We start from the raw sequence: 23,530 nt of genomic DNA on the forward strand, positions 1-23,530 counted from the left end.
TGAAGAAAAATACCTAAGTGACACCAAGCGTACCTACTAAGAGGACACCAGGTCGAAAATATTCTAAGTGTCAGAAAATTTTTGGACTTAGCTAAATTTACTAAGGATTCGAACCATTTCCCAAATCTTACCGTCGGTACCAAGGACACCAGGTCACCGTATCTTGAGAACCGGTGGTCGGATCGCGCTGAAAATTCGTTTTTGAGTTTGAGACCCTCATTGTATGAATTTTCTAGGTTTTGCAAGAATTTGCTATGTTTTGTAAGAATTTGCTATGTTTTGCAAGAATTTGCTATGTTTTGCAAGAATTTGCTATTTTTTGTAAGAATTTGCTATGTTTTGTAAGAATTTGCTATGTTTTGCAAGAATTTGCTATGTTTTGTAAGAATTTGCAATGTTTTGCAAGAATTTGCTATGTTTTGTAAGAATTTGCTATGTTTTGCAAGAATTAGCTATGTGAAGGACAGAAAAGCTAAGTTTTCTAAGAATTTGCCATGTTTTGCAAGAATTTGCTATGTTTTGCAAGAATTAGCTATGTGAAGGACAGAAAAGCTAAGTTTTCCAAGAATTTGCTATGTTTTGTAAGAATTAGCTATGTTTTGCAAGAATTTGCTATGTTTTGTAAGAATTTGCTATGTTTTGTAAGAATTTGCTATGTTTTGTAAGAATTTGCTATGTTTTGCAAGAATTTGCTATGTTTTGTAAGAATTTGCAATGTTTTGCAAGAATTTGCTATGTTTTGTAAGAATTTGCTATGTTTTGCAAGAATTTGCTATGTTTTGCAAGAATTAGCAATGTGAAGGACAGAAAAGCTAAGTTTTCCAAGAATTTGCTATGTTTTGTAAGAATTTGCTATGTTTTGCAAGAATTTGCTATGTTTTGTAAGAATTTGCTATGTTTTGCAAGAATTTGCTATGTTTTGTAAGAATTTGCAATGTTTTGCAAGAATTGGCTATAATTTGTAAGAATTTGCTATGTTTTGCAAGATTTAGCTATGTGAAGGACAGAAAAGCTAGGTTTTCTAAGAATTTGCCATGTTTTGCAAGAATTTGCTATGTTTTGCAAGAATTTGCTATGTTTTGTAAGAATTTGCTATGTTTTGCAAGAATTTGCTATTTTTTGTAAGAATTTGCTATGTTTTGCAAGAATTTGCTATGTTTTGTAAGAATTTGCTATGTTTTGTAAGAATTTGCTATGTTTTGCAAGAATTAGCTATGTGAAGGACAGAAAAGCTAAGTTTTCTAAGAATTTGCCATGTTTTGCAAGAATTTGCTATGTTTTGCAAGAATTTGCTATGTTTTGTAAGAATTTGCTATGTTTTGCAAGAATTTGCTATGTTTTGCAAGAATTTGCTATGTTTTGTAAGAATTTGCTATGTTTTGCAAGAATTTGCTATGTTTTGCAAGAATTAGCAATGTGAAGGACAGAAAAGCTAAGTTTTCCAAGAATTTGCTATGTTTTGTAAGAATTTGCTATGTTTTGCAAAAATTTGCTATGTTTTGTAAGAATTTGCTATGTTTTGCAAGAATTTGCTATGTTTTGTAAGAATTTGCAATGTTTTGCAAGAATTTGCTATAATTTGTAAGAATTTGCTATGTTTTGCAAGAATTAGCTATGTGAAGGACAGAAAAGCTAGGTTTTCTAAGAATTTGCCATGTTTTGCAAGAATTTGCTATGTTTTGCAAGAATTTGCTATGTTTTGTAAGAATTTGCTATGTTTTGTAAGAATTTGCTATGTTTTGCAAGAATTTGCTATTTTTTGTAAGAATTTGCTATGTTTTGCAAGAATTTGCTATGTTTTGTAAGAATTTGCTATTTTTTGCAAGAATTTGCTATGTTTTGTAAGAATTTGCTATGTTTTGCAAGAATTTGCTATGTTTTGCAAGAATTTGCTATGTTTTGCAAGAATTAGCTATGTGAAGGACAGAAAAGCTAAGTTTTCCAAGAATTTGCTATGTTTTGTAAGAATTTGCTATGTTTTGCAAGAATTTGCTATGTTTTGTAAGAATTTGCTATGTTTTGCAAGAATTTGCTATGTTTTGTAAGAATTTGCAATGTTTTGCAAGAATTTGCTATATTTTGTAAGAATTTGCTGTGTTTTGCAAGAATTAGCTATGTGAAGGACAGAAAAGCTAAGTTTTCTAAGAATTTGCCATGTTTTGCAAGAATTTGCTATGTTTTGCAAGAATTTGCTATGTTTTGTAAGAATTTGCTATGTTTTGCAAGAATTTGCTATTTTTTGTAAGAATTTGCTATGTTTTGCAAGAATTTGCTATTTTTTGTAAGAATTTGCTATGTTTTGCAAGAATTTGCTATGTTTTGTAAGAATTTGCTATGTTTTGCAAGAATTTGCTATGTTTTGTAAGAATTTGCTATGTTTTGCAAGAATTAGCTATGTGAAGGACAGAAAAGCTAAGTTTTCCAAGAATTTGCTATGTGAAGGACAAAAAAGCTAAGTTTTTCAAGAATTTGCTATGTTTTGCAAGAATTTGCTATGTTTAGCAAGAATTTGCTATGTTTTGCATGAATTTGCTATGTTTTGCAAGAATTTGCTATGTTTTGCAAGAATTTGCTATGTGAAGGACAGAAAAGCTAAGTTTTCTAAGAATTTGCTATGTTTTGTAAGAATTTGCTATGTTTTGCAAGAATTTGCTATGTTTTGTAAGAATTTGCTATGTTTTGCAAGAATTTGCTATGTTTTGTAAGAATTTGCTATGTTTTGCAAGAATTTGCTATGTTTTGTAAGAATTTGCTATGTTTTGCAAGAATTTGCTATGTTTTGTAAGAATTTGCTATGTTTTGTAAGAATTTGCTATGTTTTGCAAGAATTTGCTATGTTTTGTAAGAATTTGCTATGTTTTGCAAGAATTAGCTATGTGAAGGACAGAAAAGCTAAGTTTTCCAAGAATTTGCTATGTGAAGGACAAAAAAGCTAAGTTTTTCAAGAATTTGCTATGTTTTACAAGAATTTGCTATGTTTTGCAAGAATTTGCTATGTTTAGCAAGAATTTGCTATGTTTTGCATGAATTTGCTATGTTTTGCAAGAATTTGCTATGTTTTGCAAGAATTTGCTATGTGAAGGACAGAAAAGCTAAGTTTTCTAAGAATTTGCTATGTTTTGTAAGAATTTGCTATGTTTTGCAAGAATTTGCTATGTTTTGTAAGAATTTGCTATGTTTTGCAAGAATTTGCTATGTTTTGTAAGAATTTGCTATGTTTTGCAAGAATTTGCTATGTTTTGTAAGAATTTGCTATGTTTTGCAAGAATTTGCTATGTTTTGTAAGAATTTGCTATGTTTTGTAAGAATTTGCTATGTTTTGTAAGAATTTGCTATGTTTTGCAAGAATTAGCTATGTGATGGACAGAATAGCTAAGTTTTCCAAGAATTTGCTATGTGATGGACCAAAAACCAATTTTATGCAAGATTTTGCTATGTGAAGGATCAAAAAGCTAGGTTTTATGAGGTGAAGGGAGGCTACTTATGTCCTCAATCTTGCAAAATCTTTGTTAAGGGAGGCATGTTATGCCCTTCATCTAACAAATTCTCACTTGAGGAAGGCTACTTATGTCCTTCCTAGGAAGGTGACTTCTGTCCTAATTTAGGAATGACTTTGTTTTCTTTCCATGATCCTTAATTAATGACTATTTACCATCTACTCTTTAAATGACTTTGTAAATATTTTTATCCATTTTTTTGTGTCTTCCTAGTTATGGATGTTGTCATCATTGGTTTAATATAAAGATCCAAATGACTAAATCCTTCTATTATAATTATTAATCAAATAAGTATTTCTTACTAATAAAATATTTTTTAATCAGTAATTTTACGTCATATGATAACTTCTATTTACTAATAATCTAAAAATTAATTCTATATAACCATATTGAATTAATTCATTAAAAAAAATTGCTAAAGCTATAATCTCTTTTATTAGCGACACTTCCTTACATGTGAAGTTTGTCCATATGAACACCTTGACCCCAAAATTACAAAATATTACAGGTTATAGAGGGGAATTATTTTTTTGCTGAATTAACAACAAAAAAACTTGGCTATGCAATATTACATTCTCTCATAATGTCCTTGAAGACATTGCAAACAAGGCTTTATTTGAATTCTGAAATTATGTGGTGATGTGTAGATTTTGATAAGTTTGACATGTTTTTTTCCAGGCAAGAATATTTGGCTTATTACTATAAAGGGGGAGGTAGCTTTCGCAGAATTCCATTAAGTGTCAGGAGACAATATAGGGAAAATTTTGTTAGCAAAATTTTTTGTCTTGAATGATTCAAAATTGTCTAATTTGGCGAAAAAACATGAAAAAAAAATCCGGCGGTTTTTGGCGGGAGCGGCGTTACGCCGCCGTTTTTTTTCTCACAAATCCACGTTATACCCCATTAAAGCAACTCCCATGCCAAATTTTAGAGTTCTAGTCCTATTTCAAAATCTTAAAACTCGCCCCCTTCTGCGAAACCTACCTACCCCTTTGTTGCGAGTATTGAAAATATCTATAATCAATATTTCTTGATAAAACATTGTTTCTTTAAAGGGCGGTTTGCTTTAAAAGAAAGCTTTTGGTTATACCCCAAACCGGCCGCACAATTACCATTTATTTAATGTTGGTTATATGCTCTTCAGATATTTATCTCTTGAAAGCTTTTATCCTTGTTGAAAATATCATGACAAGAATCAATATGCTATGAATATTAAATATTTTACTAAGAAAAAAAAAATTTAACATCTAAATAAAACAAGAACATTTATATTAACAGTAAAAGTTGTGATACAGTTATGCAGAAAAGAATTAAAGACCAATTTCTATGGAAATATGAGACCAAATTTCTTATTTTTGAAAATTTTTTGTTATTGTTTGAATATCCTTTTCATCCAGCTCGTAAAATATCAGACCAAATTAAAAAAGATGATATAATTTATTTATTCAAACACTCTTATTTTCTCTAGTGGAAGGGTTGTAAAAACTCTTCTCCTTTATGTCACCTCAAAAAGAATTACTGATTCTTAATGTAATTTTTTTATAGTTTGTTTTAAACAATCAGCCTTACTTACAGTAACTGTGATGTTATGCATTAAGAAGCGGATATAACATACAAATTCTAATTTTCTTCTGAATAATATTTATTTACGTGATTTTCCCTTATCTCTAAAATAACATACTCATAGTCTTACTTCTTAAATTTAATCTTACTTTGTGTTTAAATCATAACCATTTTTAAAACATATGTCATATCTTTATACCTAAATATTTAATCTTTAGATTTTAATGCTTGTTTATTCTTCTTAATGAAATCATCACAGTAAATAACTTAGGATGACAAAATATAAACAAAGAGAACTTTTTAGATTAAAGGAAGCCTGCAAGAAATACATCGACCTATCTGCTGAAAGTTGTAGGCATTTTAAAATGATATTGCTCATGTTAAAAATTTTGAAATTAAATTACGTAGCCTAGAAACAAAATTATAAGCTTATTTTCGTCAATTTAGGTCGCCAGCAGGAATAAGGTATAACCAACAAGCGAAATAAATCTAAAATAATATTTGGGGGGCAAATGGAGAGGTCGTCAATTTTATGATGTGTTGCCCCCCAACGACAGCTAAATGTCTAGAACTTTTATTATTATATAATTTTTTATGTTTTACTTACAATATAAGTATTCAGTAACAATAAGACTGATGGGGTTCTACTTTTCAGGGAATCACATTTATGTCTAAAGATAAATTGGCAATGGAAAAAATTTGGCTATGATTGTATTAATAATAAAAAAATATAATAACAATACCTCTTACATTAGATACAGAACTTTTTCTTGGTATTAAGTCCTTTTTATTTTTTAATCATCATAGACAACCTCTAGCAATTTAATAGTAACATAACACAACTATATAATCAACTTAATGTCTGCCTTACAGTCCTTGGGTAGAAACATGAATTACTAATTGGGCTGGCTACTTTTAAAAACAAATATTTAAATAGGAAATGGTCTGTACCTATCCTTGAAAACTGGTATCAAATATGACATCTTTATCTACAAAACAGACAAACCTAACCCATATTTTACTTCAGGTAGACAATAAAAAAATGCTAAAATTTGAATTATTTATATTATCTGAATATATAATTTCAGAAAAGTCTTGAACTGTCCTTCTCATCAGAACAAATAACTTACATAGATACAAAGGACAGCTTCACCACAAAAGAAAACAATGCAACATAGAACCAGACACAAATTCTTGGAAAAAGAGACTTCAGGATAATTTTATGAAAGCTAAGAACATTACATGCAAACCTTCTATTTCTACCAATGTTTTTGAATTTAGTTCTCTTACTGACTGTAGCATTGAAGAAGAGGCTCATACTTTAAAAGAAAAACTGAATACTATGACAGATTTCCAAATGTATTGCCCAACAGATTCTAAAGATTGTTTGCCCAAGTGTTCTGATGAAATTTTGCTGGACAGAATTGAAGCTTATAGCGAATCAAATAATGAGAAAGTAACATCATTATTAAATTAAAAGTTCTTGAAGACAAGTAAGTAAAATTTGAATTTCTTATTATAGAATAATAACCTAGATTAATAGATACTCTATGTAATTACCTTTACTTTAACATTACATTCATAGAATACAAATTCTAACCTCAACTCTATTTTTAGAACTACAATTATACTGCGTGGACGAAAGGATAAGTTTGTTGAGGTAACAGAAACCCTTGATTCCGAGCTTACTGACATACTAATTGCTTTTGGTGGATACCTTGGACTATTTTCTGGAAAATCTTTACTTGACTTTATTATATTTATAATATACCGAGTACTTCAATTCAAAAACCTTACATAAAGAAGGATACAATATTAACCAGATTGTAAGATAAATATTAAATTTATACATAATCCTGGGGTATAGTCCTTTCCATGACATCGCTCCATATGGGGCGATGATTTTAATTGATCGCCTCTTATGACAAGGGGCGATGTATTGGCTCCTTGAAAGGAGCGATTTAATAGCCCCATATAACAAGAGGCGATGTTATGACTCCTTGAAAGGAGCGATTTGATAGCCCCTTGCCCTAAGAGGCGATTAAATGATCCTTTATCGCTCCTTTATTGCCCCTTCTAAAGAGGAGATGATATGTCCTCTTATCCCAAGGGGCTATTTAATAAAATATCGCCTCTTCATGGCCCCTTCACGATTTTATATATCTTAGTCCCTTGATGGCCCCTACATCGCTCCTACATCGCCCCTTCATCGCTCCTCCATCGCTCCTTCTCCAAATTTATATTACATTGTACTTTGATGGCCCCTACATCGCCCCTCCATCGCTCCTACATCGCCCCTTCATCGCTCCTTCTTCAAATTTATATTACATTGTACTTTGATGGCCCCTACATCGCCCCTCCATCGCTCCTACATCGCCCCTCCATCGCTCCTACATCGCCCCTCCATCGCTCCTACATCGCCCCTTCATCGCTCCTTCTTCAAATTTATATTACATTGTACTGTGATGGCCCCTACATCGCTCCTACATCGCTCCTTCATCTCTCCTACATCGCCCCTTCATCGCTTCTTCTCCAAATTTATATTACATTGCAACTTGATGGCCCCTACATCGCTCCTTCATCGCTCCTACATCGCTCCTTCATCGCTCCTTCATCGCTCCTTCTCCAAATTTATATTAAATTGTACTGTGATGGCCCCTACATCGCTCCTACATCGCCCCTTCATCGCTCCTTCTACAAATTTATATTACATTGCAACTTGATGGCCCCTACATCGCTCCTACATCGCTCCTACATCGCTCCTACATCGCTCCTCCATCGCCCCTTCATCGCTCCTTCTCCAAATTTATATTACATTGCAACTTGATGGCCCCTACATCGCTCCTACATCGCTCCTACATCGCTCCTCCATCGCCCCTTCATCGCTCCTTCTCCAAATTTATATAACATTGCAACTTGATGGCCCCTACATCGCTGCTACATCGCTCCTCCATCGCTCCTACATCGCCCCTTCATCGCTCCTTCCACAAACTTAATAGCCCCTTACCTTAATTTATATAGCATAGCCCCTACATAGCCTCTCCATCGCCCCTTAATAGCCTCTTACCTTAATTTATATAATCCTTACCTTAATATATATAACATAGCCCCTACATAGCCTCTCCATCGCCCCTTAATAGCTCCTTACCTTAATTGATATAACATAGCCCCTACATAGCCTCTCCATTGCCCCTTAATAGCCCCTTACCTTAATTTATATAACATAGCCTCTACATAGCCTCTCCATCGCCCCTTAATAGCCCCTTACCTTAATTTATATAACATAGCCCTACATAGCCTCTCCATCGCCCCTTAATAGCCCCTTACCTTAATTTATATAGCATAGCCCCTACATAGCCTCTCCATCGCCCCTTAATAGCCTCTTACCTTAATTTATATAATCCTTACCTTAATATATATAACATAGCCCCTACATAGCCTCTCCATCGCCCCTAAATAGCCCCTTACCCTAATTTATATAACATAGCCCCTACATAGCCTCTCCATCGCCCCTTAATAGCCCCTTACCTTAATTTATATAACATAGCCTCTACATAGCCTCTCCATCGCCCCTTAATAGCCCCTTACCTTAATTTATATAACATAGCCCTACATAGCCTCTCCATCGCCCCTTAATAGCCCCTTACCTTAATTTATATAGCATAGCCCCTACATAGCCTCTCCATCGCCCCTTAATAGCCTCTTACCTTAATTTATATAATCCTTACCTTAATATATATAACATAGCCCCTACATAGCCTCTCCATCGCCCCTAAATAGCCCCTTACCCTAATTTATATAACATAGCCCCTACATAGCCTCTCTATCGCCCCTTAATAGCCCCTAAATAGCCCCTTACCCTAATTTATATAACATAGCCCCTACATAGCCTCTCCATCGCCCCTTAATAGCTCCTTACCTTAATTTATATAACATAGCCCCTACATAGCCTCTCCATCGCCCCTTAATAGCCCCTTACCTTAATTTATATGACATAGCCCCTACATAGCCTCTCCATCGCCCCTAAATAGCCCCTTACCCTAATTTATATAACATAGCCCCTACATAGCCTCTCCATCGCCCCTTAATAGCTCCTTACCTTAATTGATATAACATAGCCCCTACATAGCCTCTCCATTGCCCCTTAATAGCCCCTTACCTTAATTTATATAACATAGCCTCTACATAGCCTCTCCATCGCCCCTTAATAGCCCCTTACCTTAATTTATATAACATAGCCCTACATAGCCTCTCCATCGCCCCTTAATAGCCCCTTACCTTAATTTATATAGCATAGCCCCTACATAGCCTCTCCATCGCCCCTTAATAGCCTCTTACCTTAATTTATATAATCCTTACCTTAATATATATAACATAGCCCCTACATAGCCTCTCCATCGCCCCTAAATAGCCCCTTACCCTAATTTATATAACATAGCCCCTACATAGCCTCTCCATCGCCCCTTAATAGCCCCTTACCTTAATTTATATAACATAGCCCCTACATAGCCTCTCCATCGCCCCTTAATAGCCCCTTACCTTAATTTATATAACATAGCCCTACATAGCCTCTCCATCGCCCCTTAATAGCCCCTTACCTTAATTTATATAGCATAGCCCCTACATAGCCTCTCCATCGCCCCTTAATAGCCTCTTACCTTAATTTATATAATCCTTACCTTAATATATATAACATAGTCCCTACATAGCCTCTCCATCGCCCCTAAATAGCCCCTTACCCTAATTTATATAACATAGCCCCTACATAGCCTCTCCATCGCCCCTTAATAGCTCCTTACCTTAATTTATATAACATAGCCCCTACATAGCCTCTCCATCGCCCCTTAATAGCCCCTTACCTTAATTTATATAACATAGCCTCTACATAGCCTCTCCATCGCCCCTTAATAGCCCCTTACCTTAATTTACATAACATAGCCCTACATAGCCTCTCCATCGCCCCTTAATAGCTCCTTACCTTAATTTATATAGCATAGCCCCTACATAGCCTCTCCATCGCCCCTTAATAGCCTCTTACCTTAATTTATATAATCCTTACCTTAATATATATAACATAGTCCCTACATAGCCTCTCCATCGCCCCTAAATAGCCCCTTACCCTAATTTATATAACATAGCCCCTACATAGCCTCTCCATCGCCCCTAAATAGCCCCTTACCCTAATTTATATAACATAGCCCCTACATAGCCTCTCCATCGCCCCTTAATAGCCTCTTACCTTAATTTATATAACATAGGCCCTACAAAGCATCTCCATCGCCCCTTAATAGCCCCTTACCTTAATTATATAACATAGCCGCTACATAGCCTCTCCATCGCCCCTTAATAACCTCTTACCTTAATTTATATAACATCTCTCCTACATCGCCCCTTCATCGCTTCTTCTCCAAATTTATATTACATTGCAACTTGATGGCCCCTACATCGCTCCTTCATCGCTTCTACATCGCTCCTTCATCGCTCCTTCTCCAAATTTATATTAAATTGTACTGTGATGGCCCCTACATCGCTCCTACATCGCCCCTTCATCGCTCCTTCTACAAATTTATATTACATTGCAACTTGATGGCCCCTACATCGCTCCTACATCGCTCCTCCATCGCCCCTTCATCGCTCCTTCTCCAAATTTATATTACATTGCAACTTGATGGCCCCTACATCGCTCCTACATCGCTCCTACATCGCTCCTCCATCGCCCCTTCATCGCTCCTTCTCCAAATTTATATAACATTGCAACTTGATGGCCCCTACATCGCTGCTACATCGCTCCTCCATCGCTCCTACATCGCCCCTTCATCGCTCCTTCCACAAATTTATATTACATTGTACTTTGATGGCCCCTACATCTCTCCTCCATTGCTCCTCCATCGCCCCTTAATAGCCCCTTACCTTAATTTATATAAAAAAGCCCCTACATAGCCTCTCCATCGCCCCTTAATAGCTCCTTACCTTAATTTATATAACATAGCCCCTACATAGCCTCTCCATCGCCCCTTAATAGCCCCTTATCTTAATTTATATAACAAAGCCCCTACATAGCCTCTCAATCGCCCCTAATAGCCCCTTACCTTTATTTATATAACAAAGCTCCTACATAGCCTCTTCATCGCCCCTTAATAGTCCCTTACCTTAATTTATATAACATAGCTCTTACATAGCCTCTCAATCGCCCCTTAAAAGCCCATTACCTTAATTTATATAACATAGCCCCTACATAGCCTCTCCATCGCCCCTTACCTTAATTTATATAACATAGCCCCTACATAGCCTCTCCATCGCCCCTTAATAGCTCCTTACCTTAATTTATATAACATAGCCCCTACATAGCCTCTCCATCGCCCCTTAATAGCCCCTTACCTTAATTTATATAACATAGCCTCTACATAGCCTCTCCATCGCCCCTTAATAGCCCCTTACCTTAATTTATATAACATAGCCCTACATAGCCTCTCCATCGCCCCTTAATAGCCCCTTACCTTAATTTATATAGCATAGCCCCTACATAGCCTCTCCATCGCCCCTTAATAGCCTCTTACCTTAATTTATATAATCCTTACCTTAATATATATAACATAGCCCCTACATAGCCTCTCCATCGCCCCTAAATAGCCCCTTACCCTAATTTATATAACATAGCCCCTACATAGCCTCTCCATCGCCCCTTAATAGCTCCTTACCTTAATTGATATAACATAGCCCCTACATAGCCTCTCCATTGCCCCTTAATAGCCCCTTACCTTAATTTATATAACATAGCCTCTACATAGCCTCTCCATCGCCCCTTAATAGCCCCTTACCTTAATTTATATAACATAGCCCTACATAGCCTCTCCATCGCCCCTTAATAGCCCCTTACCTTAATTTATATAGCATAGCCCCTACATAGCCTCTCCATCGCCCCTTAATAGCCTCTTACCTTAATTTATATAATCCTTACCTTAATATATATAACATAGCCCCTACATAGCCTCTCCATCGCCCCTAAATAGCCCCTTACCCTAATTTATATAACATAGCCCCTACATAGCCTCTCCATCGCCCCTTAATAGCCCCTTACCTTAATTTATATAACATAGCCTCTACATAGCCTCTCCATCGCCCCTTAATAGCCCCTTACCTTAATTTATATAACATAGCCCTACATAGCCTCTCCATCGCCCCTTAATAGCCCCTTACCTTAATTTATATAGCATAGCCCCTACATAGCCTCTCCATCGCCCCTTAATAGCCTCTTACCTTAATTTATATAATTTTTACCTTAATATATATAACATAGTCCCTACATAGCCTCTCCATCGCCCCTAAATAGCCCCTTACCCTAATTTATATAACATAGCCCCTACATAGCCTCTCCATCGCCCCTTAATAGCTCCTTACCTTAATTTATATAGCATAGCCCCTACATAGCCTCTCCATCGCCCCTTAATAGCCTCTTACCTTAATTTATATAATCCTTACCTTAATATATATAACATAGCCCCTACATAGCCTCTCCATCGCCCCTAAATAGCCCCTTACCCTAATTTATATAACATAGCCCCTACATAGCCTCTCCATCGCCCCTTAATAGCCTCTTACCTTAATTTATATAACATAGGCCCTACAAAGCATCTCCATCGCCCCTTAATAGCCCCTTACCTTAATTATATAACATAGCCCCTACATAGCCTCTCCATCGCCCCTTAATAGCCTCTTACCTTAATTTATATAACATAGCCCCTTCATAGCCTCTTCATCGCCCCTTACCTTAATTTATATAACATAGGCCCTTTATGGCTCCTGTACAGCCTCTGTAATTGTATTGCCCCTTCATTATAGAAGGTAGGGCATTAAGGTAAGGAAGGAATGTGACCCTCTACAGTTTTAAATTTAAGTTTTAAAAGGATGACAAGGATGACAACATTTATAAAAGCAAAGCTCTGAAACGGTAGAAAAAAGTTTAATGAACATTAATAATGTAGAGTGTCAGAACTGAATAGTCAGAACATAAATTTAAAATTCGAAACAAAATTGTAAGTAAATTTATTGAGAAATTGCTTACATGCAGGAAAATGCTTAAGGACGTACTCACATTTTTTGGACTTGATTATAGATATGATTCGCTTATAACATTCTATTTTGTTGTCCTAGGAATCAGTATCCCAGAAATCAGATTAATCGGATAATTTTGATACATAAAAATTTGTTCTAAGTTAATAATTAGTATGCTTAAAATGGACGTACGGATATTCTGATAATGATTATAGACTTTCTAAATCGTACCTTTCTACTACAGGAATCACATGCCTAAATTAACGAAAATAGCTAACCGTTACAGACGTACGGACTGATCCTTAATATAGAAAAGCTTTGCTTTTAAAAAGTTAAAAAGATTTTTTGAGGGGATTGGGTAATATTTTTCTTGGGGTGAATTTTCTGGGAGTGTGGAGATACCCTCCCTCGAAATAATTATAAACCCTCTATGAACTTAAAAGAAGCTTCACTGTAAAGGAGAACCATATAGGTTCAGCGGTTAGCTTTTCTACAGACAAAAAAGAGATTACTACTTTATATAATAGGTTATGAAAAAGGAAAAAAAAGCAAGATAACAAGGATAACAACATTCACAAAAGCAAAGCTCTAAAATCAGGAGGTCAAACATAAATTTTGTTAAAATTAGCGTAAATCTATAATACAAAGTAGAATGATGTCTGTCCATCAATCTGTCTGTCTGTCCGTCTGTCAGTCCTTAAGATCTCGGTAACCACTGGACCGATTATATTCTACTATTCAGGGAATATACCTACTGGTCCTGTGGTGGTTTTAGGCTATTTTCTTGGGGGGTGGGATACCCCCAACCCCCCCAAAAACAAAAAAATCCCCCCCCATTTTTTTTTTGCTGAAGATTTTCTTGGTCCTATTACGAATTTCGCCAAAAAAAATTTTTATCACCTCTTGGGGCAAAGCCCCTAGAGGCTAGGGGCGAATCTGCTAGTATAGAATATAGTAAAAGGGCATAATTTTATTTTTAGTATTTGATTATAATACTAAACCTTGTTGTCCTAAGAAACATTACTCCAAAACCCAGATGAATGGGACAATGATATTATACAAAAAAATGGACGTACATACTTTCTAGTAATGAATATAGTATTGTACCCAACTGTTATAGAAATCATTCTGCAAAGTTTGAAATCGATAGGATATTTATAACATGTCTAAATTAAAGAAAATGTCGTCAAACCGTTTGGACGTACGGACAAACCAATCCTTACTATAGAAAAGTTTCGCATTTAAAAAGGAAAATTATAATGAAAATATAATGAATTAATAAAATAAATATAAATAATATAATAACATAATGAAATAAAGAAAAAAAAATAAACTAAGAGAATGAAATTTTTTAGTTAAATAGAATATTGAATAAGGATCATATAATGGACAAACAGACAAAGTAAGTTATAGAGCAGACTTTAAGAGAATATGCTATTACTCAAAGATTATCACGAAACCTAAGTCTTTTGAAGCATAATTGAGAGACAGACAAAATAATTTATAGACTGGATATACATATGTCATGGGAATATTCACTAAAAATCTCAACAGTCTATCTTTAACAATAGCAGAGAAAACCACATGCTTAACTTAATGAGAAGAGCAATGACGAAAGGACTAACCCTAATTGTAGAAAAGTCTCTCTTTTAACAAAAAAAGTATTTTTTTTGGTCTGAAGCTTAAAAATTTCATAAACTGACTAAATTCTCCATTTAAGGGAAGCTTCACATAGGTCATGGGATGGTTTTTTGCTTTTTCATTTTCAGATTTAAGCCCCTAATTGGTTTAGGCTATTTTTCTGCCTCCTTACATTAAAAAGAGCGCAGCTGCAAGTGAATAAGAAAAGAGAAATATAAAAGAAGAATACATATTATCCTATTATATAAAGTAGTAAAACATAAACAAACGTTGGAGTGGACAAACCTAGGAATGGGACAATCGTCGGAGTGGACATTGCTTATGTAAAACGCAGGAGTGTCTTTTATTTTATTTATAAGATAAAAATCTTTCAAAACAAAAAAAAATCTTGAATATCTTTTCTCACAGACTGAAATTTTAAAATCAGTCTAACAGTTTTCCAAAGTAGGTAAGTTCTATCGAAAGGCAAAGGTTTGAAACAGATAGAACATTTCATTAAACTAAAACATATTTTTTTCTCACATTGTTTACAACTGTCAAATATGTTTTTTTATATGCCTAACCCCTGCAGGGGGCTTATTTGTATATTTATATCTTAACCTAACCTAACCTGTGTAGAAATAACTAAACAAATGGTGTTGAAACCTAATTTTTAAGATATTATAGACACTTCTGCGTTTTACTTATATAATGTCCACTCCGACATTTGTCCGAAACATCCTGCGTTTGTCCACGTTAATAAGGCTTTCTGTTCTGAAACTTAAGATCTCAATAACTACTAAACAGATTGGGCTTTCTATTTCAGGTAAGCTTAATATTTGTCTTGTAATGGCTTTAGGCTATTTTATTTTAAGTCGAGGGATGGTTTTAGGCTATTCTATTTTAAGTCCTGGGAAGGTTTTAGGCTTTAATTCATTCCCCTTTGAATACAGAACCAATAGATGCTGGGGGCGTAGCCGCTAGTCGATATACAAAGTTTTTTTTTGTCTGTAGCAAAGGATCTCGTTTGCTGCTAAACCGATATGATGTATGTCTGTCTGTCTATACCGTAGGATCTTGCTAACCGCTGAGTCCTGAGATGATTTTAAGATAGTTTATTTTTTTTCCTTATAATAAAATAACAGGATATTTGTCCATAAAAAGCGAAGCAATATAAGCAAGTCCCCAAAGTTTTGAGCCAACGAATAAGAAAACTTCATTATAAAACTTTGGAGACTATTGTAAAAATTGCCTAATGTTTCCTTTCTCCCTGAGATTATACAGACTATCCTTAAACTAATATTTACATTAACGTAACAGGATGTTTATCAGTATCAACTGAACCGATATGCTTCTCCTTTACATTGAAGCTTATTTTACTCGCAGGAAAAGTTTTCATTTTGGGGAGGGGACCAACACTTTCAGCCCCCGGAAGGTATCACTTCCCTTAAATTCTTAACCTTCCCCCTCCCCCCCCTCTCCACCACATCTATTCATTAAAGTACTCCTAGGGTCATCTATGGGATTAGCCGTTAGTGACTTAAAAATAATTCAAGTGCAATGATATATTTACCAAATTAATACGATAATTTTGTATACATTTTTTATGAAAAAAAATTATTTTGCCAAAGGCAGCCAAAAAATAAGCAGCAAATATTTCAAAAATGCTCTGATAATCAGAGATCTACAGGGATAAGACGATTGTCGATAAAATGATATATATACATATATACAGTGTGTTTTTTTATGAGAACTTTTTTGAAAGCAATTTTACCTTACTTATAGTTATCAGAATTTAATGATTAATGGCTTATTCTCTTCTTTTTTATAACCTTTAATAGAAAAGCAAAAAATATTTCAGTTTTTATTCAAAAAGTACAGTAAATTAAAAAATTTAAAACTTAGGTGTCAACATCTAAAAATGGTTTTAGTGCATTTTTCTTATAATCTACCTTTGCAAGAATGGCTGCAAAACGCTTCAAAGTTGAGATATAGAGCTAAAAATTTATATAGATACTATTTGTGACATGTACTAGAACATTTTGAAATTTGAAGGCCATATCTCAACCAGGGAGGGAATACTGGCCCCCCAATGTACTCCCTCCATTCTTGGAAAGGGTAGAAGATTTGAGCATAAGAAAAATGCGCTAAAACCATTTCTCGTATTCATTTGAATCCGGTGGATAGGAACCGGTTCTCATCCATACGAAAAAACTATGTCTAGCATCGTATTATATCCAGCTTTCTACGAATATAGATATGTACAATCATAAGATTAAACCCAGTTTTTTTAGCCGGTGCCTTCGGCACCTCGGGCCTAAAAAAACTAGTTTTAATCTCATAATTGTACTTTTTATATCCGCGGAAAGCCGTTTATAATACTATGCGAGAAATAACTATTTTAGATGTTGACACCCATGTTTTGAAATTTTGAATTTACTGTACTTTTTAAATAAAAACTGAAATATTTTTTTGCTTTTCTGTTAATGGTTATAAAAAACGAAGAGAATAAGCCATTACTCATTAAATTCTGATAACTATAAGTAGGGTAAAATTGCTTTCAAAAATGCTCTCATAAAAAAAAAACACTGTATATATATGTATGTTTATATATTAATTATTCCCATTGATGATTCACAAAATTACCCCTTCTTTAGTTTAGAATTAGTGGTTAAAACATTTAGACACTCAACTTAATGAACTAAACAATCACAAAACAATAAAAAGTCCCCAAGGTTGTTAATCTAACAAATAAGAAAACGGTATTATAAAACTTTGGAGACTAGACAGCACTCTTGGATAAGCCAACTTATAACACTTTGGGAACTATCCTAATCCTCCCTGGCGAAATGACAATGAGATTTTTTGGTAAATTTGTGGCAAACTTTATTCTTAATAAATTAGCACTTGCCAAAATTATACTGGAGAGATATTTCATTGAAGGATAAATCATTTTTTTTGCCCAAACTTTTCGTCAGCCAATAATAACAGATAAGTTAAACATTGTAAAAATAATATAGTAACTTAACTCGAGTTGTCAACGGCAGAAATTAGGTCCTGAGATGGTTTTAGGCCTGGAAAGGTTTATAACAATTTTATCTGTATTTCTTAAAATAAATTAACAGAATCTTTGTCTGTATGTATGAATGTCTGTCTGTACCGAAGGATCTTGCTAACCGCTGAACCAATATGGTTCTCCTTTACAGTGAAGATTCCTATAGGTCCTGAGATCGTTCTCTTTAATAGGGTAGCTTCTCATAGGTCCTGGGGAGGTTAATAACTATTTTATTTTAATCCTTATAATAAAGTAACAGGATCTTTGTCTGTATGTATGTAGAGGCTATGTTATATAAATTAAGGTAAGGGGCTTTTAAGTGGCGATGGAGGGCTATTAAGGGGCGATGGAGAGGCTATGTTATATAAATTAAGGTAAGGAGCTATTAAGGGGCGATGGAGAGGCTATGTAGCGGCTATGTTATATAAATTTGCTATTAAGGGGCGATGGAGAGGCTATATAGGGGCTATTTTATATAAATTAAGGTAAAGGACTATTAAGGGGCGATGGAGAGGCTATGTAGGGGCTATGTTATATAAATTAAGGTAAGGGGCTATTAAGGGGCGATGGAGAGGCTATGTAGGGGCTATGTTATATAAATTCGGGTAAGGGGCTATTAAGGGGCGATGGGGAGGCTATGTAGGAGCTATGTTATATAATTAAGGTAAGGGGATATTAAGGGGCGATGGAGAGGCTATGTAGGGGCTATGTTATATCAATTAAGGTAAGGAGCTATTAAGGGGCGATGGAGAGGCTATGTAGGGGCTATGTTATATAAATTAGGGTAAGGGGCTATTTAGGGGCGATGGAGAGGCTATGTAGGGGCTATGTTATATATATTAAGGTAAGAGGCTATTAAGGGGCGATGGAGAGGCTATGTAGGGGCTATGTTATATAAGTTGCAATGTAATATAAATTTGGAGAAGGAGCGATGAAGGGGCGATGTAGGAGAGATGTTATATAAATTAAGGTAAGAGGCTATTAAGGGGCGATGGAGAGGCTATGTAGGGGCTATGTTATATAATTAAGGTAAGGGGCTATTAAGGGGCGATGGAGATGCTTTGTAGGGCCTATGTTATATAAATTAAGGTAAGAGGCTATTAAGGGGCGATGGAGAGGCTATGTAGGGGCTATGTTATATAAATTAGGGTAAGGGGCTATTTAGGGGCGATGGAGAGGCTATGTAGGGGCTATGTTATATATATTAAGGTAAGGATTATATAAATTAAGGTAAGAGGCTATTAAGGGGCGATGGAGAGGCTATGTAGGGGCTATGCTATATAAATTAAGGTAAGGAGCTATTAAGGGGCGATGGAGAGGCTATGTAGGGCTATGTTATGTAAATTAAGGTAAGGGGCTATTAAGGGGCGATGGAGAGGCTATGTAGAGGCTATGTTATATAAATTAAGGTAAGGGGCTATTAAGGGGCGATGGAGAGGCTATGTAGGGGCTATGTTATATAAATTAAGGTAAGGAGCTATTAAGGGGCGATGGAGAGGCTATGTAGGGGCTATGTTATATAAATTAGGGTAAGGGGCTATTTAGGGGCGATGGAGAGGCTATGTAGGGACTATGTTATATATATTAAGGTAAGGATTATATAAATTAAGGTAAGAGGCTATTAAGGGGCGATGGAGAGGCTATGTAGGGGCTATGCTATATAAATTAATGTAAGGGGCTATTAAGGGGCGATGGAGAGGCTATGTAGGGCTATGTTATATAAATTAAGGTAAGGGGCTATTAAGGGGCGATGGAGAGGCTATGTAGAGGCTATGTTATATAAATTAAGGTAAGGGGCTATTAAGGGGCGATGGAGAGGCTATGTAGGGGCTATGTTATATAAATTAGGGTAAGGGGCTATTTAGGGGCGATGGAGAGGCTATGTAGGGGCTATGTTATATATATTAAGGTAAGGATTATATAAATTAAGGTAAGAGGCTATTAAGGGGCGATGGAGAGGCTATGTAGGGGCTATGCTATATAAATTAAGGTAAGGGGCTATTAAGGGGCGATGGAGAGGCTATGTAGGGCTATGTTATATAAATTAAGGTAAGGGGCTATTAAAGGGCGATGGAGAGGCTATGTAGAGGCTATGTTATATAAATTAAGGTAAGGGGCTATTAAGGGGCAATGGAGAGGCTATGTAGGGGCTATGTTATATCAATTAAGGTAAGGAGCTATTAAGGGGCGATGGAGAGGCTATGTAGGGGCTATGTTATATAAATTAGGGTAAGGGGCTATTTAGGGGCGATGGAGAGGCTATGTAGGGGCTATGTTATATATATTAAGGTAAGGATTATATAAATTAAGGTAAGAGGCTATTAAGGGGCGATGGAGAGGCTATGTAGGGGCTATGCTATATAAATTAAGGTAAGGGGCTATTAAGGGGCGATGGAGAGGCTATGTAGGGCTATGTTATATAAATTAAGGTAAGGGGCTATTAAGGGGCGATGGAGAGGCTATGTAGAGGCTATGTTATATAAATTAAGGTAAGGGGCTATTAAGGGGCGATGGAGAGGCTATGTAGGGGCTATGTTATATAAATTAAGGTAAGGAGCTATTAAGGGGCGATGGAGAGGCTATGTAGGGGCTATGTTATATAAATTAAGGTAAGGGGCGATGGAGAGGCTATGTAGGGGCTATGTTATATAAATTAAGGTAATGGGCTTTTAAGGGGCGATTGAGAGGCTATGTAAGAGCTATGTTATATAAATTAAGGTAAGGGACTATTAAGGGGCGATGGAGAGGCTATGTAGGAGCTTTGTTATATAAATAAAGGTAAGGGGCTATTAGGGGCGATTGAGAGGCTATGTAGGGGCTTTGTTATATAAATTAAGATAAGGGGCTATTAAGGGGCGATGGAGAGGCTATGTAGGGGCTATGTTATATAAATTAAGGTAAGGAGCTATTAAGGGGCGATGGAGAGGCTATGTAGGGGCTTTTTTATATAAATTAAGGTAAGGGGCTATTAAGGGGCGATGGAGGAGCGATGGAGGAGAGATGTAGGGGCCATCAAAGTACAATGTAATATAAATTTGTGGAAGGAGCGATGAAGGGGCGATGTAGGAGCGATGGAGGAGCGATGTAGCAGCGATGTAGGGGCCATCAAGTTGCAATGTTATATAAATTTGGAGAAGGAGCGATGAAGGGGCGATGGAGGAGCGATGTAGGAGCGATGTAGGAGCGATGTAGGGGCCATCAAAGTACAATGTAATATAAATATCAAGAAGGAGAGATGAAGGAGCGATGTAGGGGCGATGTAGGAGCGATGAAGGGGCGATGGAGGAGCGATGTAGGGGCCATCAAAGTACAATGTAATATAAATTTCAAGAAGGAGAGATGAAGGAACGATGTAGGGGCGATGTAGGAGCGATGAAGGGGCCATGGAGGAGCGATGTAGGGGCCATCAAAGTACAATGTAATATAAATTTCAAGAAGGAGAGATGAAGGAGCGATGTAGGGGCGATGGAGGAGCGATGAAGGGGCGATGGAGGAGCGATGTAGGGGCCATCAAAGTACAATGTAATATAAATTTCAAGAAGGAGAGATGAAGGAGCGATGTAGGGGCGATGTATGAGCGATGTAGGGGCGATGGAGGAGCGATGTAGGGGCCATCAAAGTACAATGTAATATAAAATTCAAGAATTAGAGATGAAGGAGCGATGTAGGGGCGATGTAGGGGCGATGTAGGGGCGATGTAGGGGCGATGTAGGGGCGATGTAGGGGCGATGTAGGGGCCATCAAAGTACAATTTAATATAAATTTCAAGAAGGAGAGATGAAGGAGCGATGTAGGGGCGATGAAGGAGCGATGAAGGGGCACTGGAGGTAAAGGACTATGGAGGGGCGATGGAGAGGCTATGAAGGAGCCATCATGGGGCTATAGTATAGCCTCTTATCATAAGAGGCGATATTAACGCCCCTTCAAAGGAGCTATTAAGAGGCCATGAAGGAGCTATAGCATAGCCTCTTATCATAAGAGGCGATATGAACGCTCCTTAAAAGGGGCTATCACATCGCTCCATATGATAAGAGGCTATGCTATAGCTCCTTGAAGGAGCTATAGAAAATCATCGCCCCATATGGAGCGATGTCATGGAAAGGACTATACCCTAATCCTGTATAAAATGATTAAACATCTAATTATCAAGATATGAATATTATTGTATTAATGTATTATTTTTATTTGTTTCTATGTGTATAAATTATTGTTCTTTCATAATAAAAATGAGGAGGAAAAGATTATCTCTTAATTTCACAGTCTCTTTATTCAACAAAAGACGGATATTAAATGAGTCAGGTTCTTATTATTAATTTTAATTGGCGAATAACCTTGAAAATAATTTGACTTGAGTGTTTAAAAAAACTGCAAAATGAATTAATTCTATTAAAATAAAATTATAGAAAAAATATCAAACAGAGCCATTACACAAATATACATAGCATTGTTAATTTTAAATAACCTGAAAAATGAAAGGATAAATCAATACATATAAATGACAAACCTGATACAGAAGGAGTAGAACAAGTCGCAGAGATGTTGTGATTCCCTTCCATTTCAGTGTTAGCAGTGCTATAGTCTGTTGCACCATTTATGACACTTTCATGACAGAGAAAAAAATGGAAGGGTACAATCTTTACAAAACTTCCAATTCCAAAAATGAAGTAGTATATGAATAAAGGGGGGGGGGGGGGGGGGGTTCTGACACCTTTACGTAAACATGGAGTATAGACTTTGTCTTAGGAGTGAGATAATTGGTTATTTGGCAAATGATTCCTTTTGGGATGTAGTTTCCTTATATTAAAAAAAAACATTTTTTTGGAAACTACATTTCAAAAGTCTTTACTGTTTACGCATAAGTATCAAAATCCCCCCCCCCCCCTGATAAAGTTGTTGTAATGAACAATCATTCTTATTTAGGGGTGCTATAATCTCTATGTAAGAATGATATTTTCATGACTATCCCATTTCTAAATCATATATGTACATTGTACTATATTCTGGTTCTGATCTATTAACTGCTGTTCTTTTTAAAAGTCTTTTTGTATTAGTTAATTAAGTCCAATTGACATACCATGAAAAAAAAACATAAAGGACTCTTTGACAGCTAACAAAAGTGCCCGTTCCTGGCGATATGAAGTCATTTGCATCTGGTCTACAAATACCTATTGTTTTAATTTTTATAAAAAAAAATCTTACGAAACTTGTTGGCATACACTTAAAAAATGATTTGGATGAATAAATCATGATAAAAATAAAGAATAACAGTGACAGAAAACCATTATTTAATATGTAAAATATGAAACATTCCTTGAATTTTGTGGAGATACTGTTCTTCTCAAATAGGTTCTGTCCAAGCTATCCAGCGGTCTATTTAAAACATTACTTAAAAACAAAAAAAGAAACAAAAAATATAACAAAATTGCCTTGACTTGAGGACAGGGTGATAATTTAGTGGTCGTTATCAAACTTCTATTTAAGTTAAAGTCTGAAATTTTTAAAAAAGATATGCAATTGATAAGCATTTCCTTATTAAATAAAGAATATTTGCAATCAACAACAGCCCAACCTCCACCCCTCATCACACTCTTGAAGAAAAGTGTCATATATTCCAAAACTTACCCAAATTCTTCGTTGTCATTCCCAGAAGTGTACTGCTGATACTGACCATCTTTACTACTGTGTTCCACATTTTCTCCACTAATTTTACCACAGAAAGATTTTTTTGACAGATATTCAAGTT

General features: G+C 35.7%; 1 protein-coding gene across 1 annotated transcript in view; it reads right to left on the minus strand.

Annotated features, from left to right (window-relative positions):
- The window catches only part of LOC145306012 (uncharacterized), a 53,876-nt gene that overhangs the window by 13,185 nt on the left and 17,161 nt on the right, over window positions 1-23,530 (minus strand). Inside the window, exons 9-12 of the mRNA XM_080147944.1 lie at window positions 23,410-23,487; window positions 23,098-23,157; window positions 22,914-22,942; window positions 22,292-22,366 (exon numbers count right to left, since the gene is read on the minus strand). Coding sequence (XP_080004070.1) covers window positions 22,292-22,366; window positions 22,914-22,942; window positions 23,098-23,157; window positions 23,410-23,487 — 242 coding nt within the window. The remainder of the gene's footprint in view (window positions 1-22,291; window positions 22,367-22,913; window positions 22,943-23,097; window positions 23,158-23,409; window positions 23,488-23,530) is intronic.

The sequence above is a fragment of the Acartia tonsa genome, chromosome 14 (genome assembly GCF_053477335.1).
Source record: "Acartia tonsa isolate MP-2025a chromosome 14, ASM5347733v1, whole genome shotgun sequence".
Classification (NCBI taxonomy): Eukaryota; Metazoa; Arthropoda; class Copepoda; order Calanoida; family Acartiidae; genus Acartia; species Acartia tonsa.